The 9,444-nt window shown below is 39.1% G+C and overlaps 1 protein-coding gene across 2 annotated transcripts; it reads left to right on the top strand.

Annotated features, from left to right (window-relative positions):
• The first annotated feature begins 1,775 nt into the window (after positions 1–1,775).
• On the top strand, positions 1,776–7,873 carry GTF3C6 (general transcription factor IIIC subunit 6). 2 transcript variants are annotated; one of them, XM_087718641.1, is made up of 6 exons: positions 1,776–1,985; positions 3,926–4,006; positions 5,115–5,178; positions 5,868–5,912; positions 6,000–6,110; positions 7,222–7,873. In XM_087718641.1, exons 1-6 carry the CDS (start codon positions 1,899–1,901, stop codon positions 7,500–7,502), a joined length of 669 nt encoding a protein of 222 aa, XP_087574767.1. In that variant the 5' UTR covers positions 1,776–1,898; the 3' UTR covers positions 7,503–7,873. The 2 variants fall into 2 exon arrangements, with proteins under 2 accessions (XP_087574767.1, XP_087574766.1); XM_087718640.1 differs by having other exon boundaries at positions 1,800–1,985; positions 7,201–7,873.
• The last annotated feature ends 1,571 nt before the right edge of the window (positions 7,874–9,444 follow it).

The raw sequence follows: 9,444 nt of genomic DNA, 5'->3' as shown, positions 1-9,444 counted from the left end.
ATAAAGTGGCATATGAATCTTAAGTGGTATTGCTATTGTTCATAATCAGTTTGTGTGATATTGCATGAGCTGAGTATACTAAACTAAACTGAGTATACTATACTGAGTATACATACTATTTCTTCTGCCTCTGCACAATCTGCAATTTGAATCATTTGGTCATCTTTTTCAATTCTAGCCTTGGCTGCATTGGTTCAAATAATTTGCTTTTGCACAGCCAAAATCAAGCTTCCAGTTTCTCTTTTTAATGTTCCAATTATAAGCCATTGCTAGGTTTTATCTTTATCCACTTTCCCCTTGATCTTTTGTAGAAATAGACCATGTAATGCTTTTCCTTCCCTGCATTTTCTTGTTTGTATTACATTATTTTGATATTTATGTTTTATTTCCTGCACATTCAATAAGTTTCAATTTTTAATTTACATTGGTGCTTGTTATTGATTTTTACATAATCAGCCAATCCATGCTTTTTTTTCTTGGACAGTTTGACCTGAAGTAAACCTCTGCCTCCATTTCTGCAGGGCAGGTATAATCCATATCATAGTGGATATGTAACACATGGTTAATACTCATTAGCTATTTCCAACCGAATTGTCCAGCTGTGTTTCCAGTTAATAATTCCAGCAATGATTATAGCACAAGTATGGTCCAGGCTTACAGCCATACTGTTTTTACCATTCTATTTTAATTTATTTTTAAATATATATTTTAAAAATACCGGTAAATATAAAAAATGATAAAGCCGATCACTTTGTCGTAGAAAGTGTCAGCTATGCAACTGCAATAGTACTTCTCATCCCTAGTTAGTGATGCTAATGGGTAGATATTCTCCACCCTAATACGTTTACAGCAAATTTCTTACAACAAATCACTGTTAAAGCAGATAAAACTGATTTATAAAGTGGTTTTGCATAAATAAAATAGGACCATAATGCTGAACCTACGGTGGGCATGCAAGCCTTCACCCCAGCTTAGCTCCACGCATGCGTGTGCACCTCCTGCTGGCCAGCTGATTTTTGGGTCTGCTGTGCATGTGTAGTGAGACGCACTTGCATTCACAGGGGGGAGGAGGAGCATGGTGCCCCCTCCCGCGGTCCATTTTTGGTCCCAAAGAGGCTGCAGGGGGACCTACTAGGCCCAAAATGGTGTGGAGTGGTGTCCCACACACATTGCACTATGGGTGCAGGCACACTCGTGTGCACTGTCACACGACAAAAAGGTTAGCCATCACTGTGATAGGATGTGGGAACAAAAAAAATATAAATCACAGGACAAAGTTAGAGGGAAGTATTTTTTTTGAAACCCTCAACCACCATTCTCTAAAAATTAAAATCTGGGAGGATGCTTGTGATTGATGGATTAAGTGCCACAAAATATCGCTGACTCAATGACCATCGAAAGTGATGTTCTCCATCATCTGTCTTTAGCCTAATCCTTCAGCTATTCATTAGTACTGTAACTGAGTCCATACACCTTGCTGCTTGGTCGTCTTTTTCTTCTTCCCTCCACCTTTCCCAGCAACATCGTCTTCCCCAGAGAGCTGACTCTTAACACGATGTGTCCATAACTAGGATAATTTAAGCCTAATTCATTTCCATTTTCGGGGGGAAAATTCTGGGCTAAGAGACGCTTCTACCCAATGGTAAAAGAGGGAAAAGCCATATTGGCAGGTGAACTCGAGTGCTTCGGGCTACTCTACGCACTAGGCACTTACACCACTACCACCCCCGGCGAACTGATCCACTGTTTCCCCAATATAGACTAAGTCGTGAAGAAGCCGTGTTTAAAAACCAGGCTGCTGAGTTCGAGGTTCGCGCCACGACCCACAACACAAAACTAGCCCTTCCGCCCGCCTGGCGGCGCTTTTGCAGCAGAAGACGCGAGAGGTTTCAGCTGAGATGGCGGCGGCGTTGTCACGTGAAGCCGGCGGAGGCCCTGGTAGCATGGAGGCGGCGGATGGGACACAGCAAGAGGAAGAGGTCGAGGTGGGTTTGCGGAGGGGAAGAGCCCAGGGGGATGCGATCGTTGCAAGATGCCTCTCAACGGCAACCGTCGGGGAAGGAACTTTCTCTCGTTCGGGATTGCCGAGTCTTGACGATGTAGCGGGGGATTTCGCTGCCTGCGGATTGCTCTCCAGCCGGTGTATCAACAGGGGAGACTATTTGTAGCTCAGGGTTGAAATGAGGGGTCCTTGATGCTCGCTGAGCTCGCTGATTTCCTTGCAGACGTTTCATTACTTGAACTAGGTAACAACATCAATGCTACGATGTTACCTGGTTTGGGTAATGAAAAGTCTGCAAAGAAGCACAGAGCACAGCAAGGACCTTTCGCTTTTGAATGTGTTATGCGCATTCATTAATGGCACACAACTCCTGCAGCAGAATGAGAGCGCCCGTCAGCCTGTTTATAGGCTGACTTGCTTTTAGGAAGGGAAGAATCCCGCCTCAGCGTAAGCTCCACTTCACCCATAAGGAGGCGCTGAGGCTCTTAGTACTGCTGCCTATCGTCCTTGTTTTGAGCCGTCTCGGGCAGTTGAAGAACTCCAGCTTTTCCCAACTTGAAGTCCTCCAGATGTTCTAGACGTCGGTTCCCATAAGCCTTAACCAACATTGCTGGCTGGGCCTTGAAAACGCGACATCTGTTTAGACAACAGCTGCTTGATTCGATGTGCGATGTGAATTCTTTTCTACAGCTTGGGAGGAATCTGGATCTGATGAGATCTAGCCCTTTTCCCTTTGGGGAAAAAAAGGGGGGGAACACTACTTAAGATATAAATATCATTTAATGTGCATTTTATTTCATTACATGGGGAAAAACTGAAGGAGAGAATAGTATGTATGCTAACTTGGGCTCCTGGAGGAAAGAGGTTATATAAAGTTATTGATTGTGTACTGTCAAGTTCTTTTTGGCTCCTAATAACCATATAGAAAGGAACATGGTGGCTCAGTGGCTAAGACGCTGAGCTTGTCGATCAGAAAGTTTGGCGGTTCAAATCCCTAGCGCCGGATAACGGAGTGAGTTCCCGTTACTTGTCCCAGCTCCTACCAACCTAGCAGTTCGAAAGCATGTAAAAATGCAAGTAGAAAAATAGGAACCACCTTTGGTGGGAAGGTAATAGCGTTCCGTGCGCCTTCAGTGTTTAGTCATGCCGGCCACATGACCACGGAGATGTCTTTGGACAGCGCTGACTCTTCGGCTTTGAAACGGAGATGAAGACCGCCCCCTAGAGTCGGGAACAACTAGCACATATGTACGAGGGGAACCATTACCTTTACCTTTTAACCATATAGATCAGGGGTCCCCAACCCCTGGGCCATGGCCCACTACCAGATTGTGGTCTATTCGAAACTGGGCTGTGCAAGAAGTGGGCTGGTGTGCACGTGGATCTCTACTTGTGCGGGTAGTAGGCCAGAATGCACGTGCACTTCCATTCATGCAAACCTGGTCCACCACTCGCTTGGCCCGATCCTGCCCTCCCGAGCCAAGTCAGCAACACAGCTTACTTGGTGGCATACATTACTTTCTACGTTGTTGTTTTTTTTCCAACAACAACCCTTTGGAATAGATCTGGAAGAGAGAGAGCAACTATCTACCAGTGTCCTTTACAGTGTCCAAGAAGAAAACAGAACCTGGATTCTCTGGTGCTAATTCCCATACCATATTAGCTCATTTGGTTATTTGGTGACGAGGGCAAACCAATATCAGAGGATGACAGAAATAACTTCTACAGTATTTTACATTTGGGTGAAATGGTAGCGAAAACATTAGATGGCTGCTTTTTCATAGTGTCAGAATCATGCTTAAACACCCATATTCCAACAATGTCTGTGACAATAATGTATATTTGCAAATGGGTATATATGCCAGGCTAAAAGATTGAGCTGTTAAATACACTATTTACAATGTTTTGTAATTTTCCCTCTAGGAACAATTAGTTGTGGTAGAATTGTCTGGAATAATCGATTCAGACTTTCTGGAAAAATGTGATAATAAATGCAAGATTTTGGTGAGTGTTTTTAACATAATACAAATTAATGTATCTTTTTATTAAAAAGTACAGTTGTGATTCTATTCAAAATCTTTTAAAATGGCAGGAGTTAAGCTACTATATTTGTTTCTTGCTTAATAGAATGGGCACAAGCATGATCTTTTACTCAGCCTTTTTTGCTGCTTACAACAAACATTCATTGCAACAGAACACATGCTTCCATTCCTTACAACAGACCACATCTTAAAATCTGTCCATACATTTTCCTGTGCTTAATCAACATTCTACTGAGTACACAAATTCATGTTCTTAATTTAGATTTTCCCATTACCACTTGTAGTTATTTTCATGCTATTTTCCTTATCAAACAGAGCTAGCTTGGTCTTAGATACATTGATTTCCAGATCCATGTTCCTTATTACAAGTTATCTAATTGTGCTGCAAAACATTTTGGCTGTCAGCCAACAAATCAGAATAATTTGTATACAAAAGTATATATACAATATGTTCACCAACCAACATATGTCTATTATTACCACAAGTATTAAACATTTATCCATATTGCACAACCAAGGGAACAGCATGTATCTTGGCCCTACTCTCTGTTTTATGATTTACTAAGGATTTCCTTTATTCTTATGGATGCTTTACTTGTATATGCCATTGTTATTGCATTTGGCAACCAACCTGCTAAAGCATTCTATAATTGAAACCTGTTTGTCATTGTTTTTCTATATTAAAATATAAAGCAGTTTTTTGCTTTGTAGATTTCTTGGTGCCTTACAAAAGAACAAAATGCTTTGCTATGCTCACTTCCTATTTGTTAAACTCAAATTTAGCTTATTGTCATCCCAGTTTGGTTATAAATACTAAAGACACAACCAGCAGCCCATTTTATCCAAGCTTGTTCATTCTAAAAAGCATATTCAGGGCACTGATGAATTCTCATGATGTCTGGATATTCCTGCTCATTACAAATGGCAGGAATAAATGTCTGTCCATCCACAAAACATTTTGTAATGGCATGTCATTTTTATCAGTTTTAGAGATATCACCTGGCTTAGATCATGCTTTGAATTCACTGACTTCCTTTCTCCCAAATGTGCTTCTTTCTTTATGATTTTAGGGAATTGACACAGAGAGACCTATTTTGCAAATAGACAGATATATCTTTGCTGGAGAATATGAAGGTAAGAAAAGTAATGAATAAGTTATTTTATAAGGCATGATGTAAAGGAACATGAACCTTAAGAACCATCTTCCTTTCTTTTTGTCTTTCTTTGTAATTTTTTTCTATAGAAACAGAGGAAATCTTCCTCAGCTAGTCAATAAACGGATCAAAAATTAACTTATAGTTTCAAATCAGTAATTGTCTCAATTATGTAAAAAATCCTGATTGGGTGACCAAATTTTAAAATAAATCAAGGAAAAGCATGCAATTCTGTGAATAGTGAGTTAAGCTTAATACTAGCCACATTTATAATTAGCGCTTAATATGTGCTCCACATAGGAGACTATTGGAGCCAAAATTGGGACATTACCTATTGGGGCAACAACTGGAAGATACGTAAGCCTCCTATCTAATACCAAACTTATTTCTGTTCAGACTTAGAAGTAGAATCTGTCTCTCATGTGCTATTAAAATGTCCAGGATTAAAGTCAACTTTCTGAGTGGGAGATGAGCATCTTCACCTCTATGCCAGCACACCACTTAGATATTGTACTATATACAAGTCTTTTATCGTGTTTGATCTTGGGCTGTAAATAAAATTTGAATTTATGCATGCAATCTTCTAATTCTTGCATAGAGTCAAATAGATATTACTCTTTAAAATAAGTTCATATTTTCCCTTAGCAATTTGTTTACTCTCATCCTCAGATACCCTTGGAACGTGTGTAGTGTTTGAGGAAAACCACGATCATGGTAAGCAGTACTTTGTATTTTAGTTTTTCAGAATCTCAACTTTTTTTAAAAAAATGAGAAATATTCTGCTTTTTTTCTTGATTGTAGATGTGGAAGGCGACCAAAAGTTGCAACTAAAATATAAATGCCACACAATGAAGAAACTAAAGATGACGCGGACACTTCTGATTGAGAAAAAGGAAGGGGAAGAGAACATAGGTGATTTTCAAATTCTAGAAATTCATCCTCTTTTTCTAAAACTTCATTCCCCCCCCCTCTGTCTAAAAAAACACTTTAAGTATATTCATAAGATACACTATAATATCATGTATTGCTTTTTTGCTCTTTTCTGTCCAGGTTTCATATACTCTAATTGGATTCACAGATAGTTTAAATATTATATTGCAGAGTACATTGTTATAAACCATAGCAACATAACAATATTGCTTGTGTAACATTGTAAGCAAAACTAAATTACTGTTTTGTAAAACAGTCACAGACTGCTCTACATTGCTGTTTTCATGGCTTGTAAATGCATGCTTTCTCTGCACCACTCCAACATCAGATAACTTTAATTGAGCTTTGATAAAATTGTAGCTCAGCAACTCTTTCTGTTATCCTAATGCGATCTTAACCAGTCCATCATAATATCCTGAACTGTAAAATGTTCAGGATTGTTTTATGTTCCCACTCCTTGATTGATAGAATCAATTTGAGAAAAAACAGAGTTAGTGTATGTTCTGTTTGACGTCAGAATAATAACCTTGCATGTCTGGGAAGGGCTAGAGCCCCATCTACCTTCATTTATCCATTTTAACGTTACTTGTCAGATCTATTGCAGATTAACCCAAATCTGCTGTTATTGGAGTTCAAATCTTGGTTATCCATCATAAGAAGGATTTGTTACTGAAGATGAATGTGATACAAATATTTCCATTTAATGTTGTATTTCACTTAGATTTAGAATCCTTAAATTTGGAAGTAGTGTTTTTTCTCACATTTTGTTGTAGTAGCTCATAGCAGTCATGCAATATGCATTTTTGTAATTCAGTACTATCTCAACATGAATGTTTTTAATCACAAGTAGCAGCCAAATAATCTTTGAATTTTGCTGTTCAGCAGTCTCAATATGAGGGTCATTTACAGAGTGGTATCATTGCTGGGGAAACCAGAAAAGAGGGGATAAGGGAAGAGGAGAATAAGATATGAATAAGGAATGAGACAAAATCTTCAATAAAATGACGTTTGCTTATTTATTTTCTTCTTACTAACTCCTTCCTATCTCTTTCCCCTTGTTTTAATTTGGCAGGGGGCGGCATAGAATGGCTAGATCTTAAGGACAAAGACTTCTCATACAGCAGACCAAACATGATTTGCAATTTCTTATATGAAAAAGATGATGAAACAGCTGAATCCCAGGATAAGCTGGCAGAAGAATCTGAAGAAGAAGCCAGTGACCAAGGAAACATGGATTGGGATTTGGAACCCGGGATTACAGCTGACATTGCAAAGGATGATGCTGAACCTCTTTTGGATACACCAGATCCCATCACAGAGAATCCTTCCATAGAGAACACTCAGAACATGGCTTCAGAAGAGCCTCCACATTGATATAAGTTGTTTGATCGAGCAGCAGTCCCTTTATAGGATAAACTGACTGATACCTGATATGTACATTAGAAAGACTCTGAATTCGTATGCAAATTATTTTGTGAAGGTTTTGTTAGTATCACATTCCTTTGGTGATATTGATCTAATACATTTCCTAAGTTCTCTGTACCTCTTTGTTAAAAGGAATTGGAAAGTGGAAAGAGAGGCTTCTGTTGAACTTGGAAGCCCTTATTTTGATTACAGATTCCCTTCTCTTGCCTTCTCCCAGTTAGTTCCTTTGCTTACTATCTTGTCTGGTGAAGAATTCTGAAGAGCTCAAGTTTGTTTTCTATTTTGTGATTTTGATATAATAAAAGATGCAACTCTAATAAGGACTTGGATTTTTCTTTTTGACCAATATAGCTGCATTTGCTTTTTATAATGTAAAATCATGTATCACAATTTACAAACTATGGTTTAAAATAATCTATATATTTTCAAGCAGCAACCTCCTTGCACATATATACGAACAGGAGCACAATGAATCGTTAACCCCTTCTGAAACTTAAGTGAAACACCACGAATAGGATGTTACCCAAATAAAATTTGACCTAAAAGCGGGAGATAACACAGTACAAATCATGAATTCCTTGACTCTTAATTTCTGGCTTCTAACGTAAGATTCAAATTGTGTATACAGGTACTCAACTTATGACCACAATTGAGCCCAAAATTTATGTTGCTAAGTGAAACATTCATCAAGTGAGTTCTACCCCATTTTACTACCTTTCTTGCCCCAATAGTTAAGTGAAGCACTGCAGTTGTGAATTTAGTAACACGGCCGTTAAGTGAATCTGATTTCCCCATTCACTTTACTTGTCAGACGGCTGCAAAAGGGTTCCGGGACACTGCAACCGTCATAAATACAAACCAGTTGTCAAATATCTGAATTTGATCGTGTGACTATAGGCATGCTGCAAGGTTGTAAGTGTGAAAAATGTTCATATGTCCTGTTTTTCAGTGCTCGGATTGAACTGTCATTCAATGAACTGGTAAGTCAAGGGCTGCCTGAAGTATATAATATAATAATTATAATTATAATAATTTATACCTGGTGATGCGTGAATTGAAGATAAGCAGCAAGAAAAAATCACAAAGTACCGGGACCTGCAAATTGAAGTTGAGCGACTGTGGAAAAAGAAATGGAGTGTTGTCCCAATTGTAATTGGAGCCCTTGGAGCAATACCTAAACGGCTAACTTGCTATTTGGAAATTCTAAATTTATCAGACTTAAACATTCTGACTCTACAAAAAACCACCCTACTTGGAACAGCTTCTGTCTTCCGACGTTACCTTAACAATTCCTAGGAAGTATTGAAAAGGCAGAATATTTCTCTGGATGTGAAAAGAGAGAAACATGTTTTAAAAGACAGAATAGTTGCCTGTAGCTTCCTGGCCATCCCCACTGTTAATGGGCCATTAAGACGGCCAGGCCAGTCCACTTTACATAATAAAGACTTCACCAGCAGCTACAGGAAGGCATGATAATATTGGAATTTTACTCAACTGACCACATGGCATATGAGAACTCAACCATACCTGGATTCAAAACACAGCCTAGAGAGTAGCCCCCTGCATGGCCCCATGGGAGTCTAACAACCAATCAGAATACATTTCTTACACAGGAACAGGAAACAGAGAGGTGGGACTGAACAGGTTATAAAAAGCCTAGCAAGCCCCTCCTTCAGCCGTTCTCTTCTTCTCCACCAACATTGAAGCATGTGATCACCTTTTCTGTTCAGGGCTCAAGCCATGTGGCCCTGTCCACCAATAAACCATCTTTCCAAGCAGCCTCCATGTCTCCAGTGTCTTTTTCCCCACTTGGAGCTGAACACAGAAGGACATTTCTTTCATCATATGCACACACACATACATATATAAAATTATTATTATGTGGTTAATC

The sequence above is a fragment of the Thamnophis sirtalis genome, unplaced genomic scaffold, assembly GCF_051295495.1.
Source record: "Thamnophis sirtalis isolate CommonGarterSnake01/CBP01778 unplaced genomic scaffold, rThaSir2_p1.2 scaffold_6, whole genome shotgun sequence".
Taxonomy (NCBI): domain Eukaryota; kingdom Metazoa; phylum Chordata; class Lepidosauria; order Squamata; family Natricidae; genus Thamnophis; species Thamnophis sirtalis.
This window is presented reverse-complemented; position numbering and strand designations above follow the sequence as displayed.

Coding starts and splice junctions, on each gene's coding strand:
- GTF3C6 (XM_087718640.1), top strand. CDS start 1,899: ATGGCGGCGGCGTTGTCACGTGAAGCCGGCGGAGGCCCTGGTAGCATG. Junction 4,007..5,114: donor ATAATAAATGCAAGATTTTG/GTGAGTGTTTTT, acceptor TTATGATTTTAG/GGAATTGACACAGAGAGACC. Junction 6,111..7,200: donor GGAAGGGGAAGAGAACATAG/GTGATTTTCAAA, acceptor TTAATTTGGCAG/GGGGCGGCATAGAATGGCTA.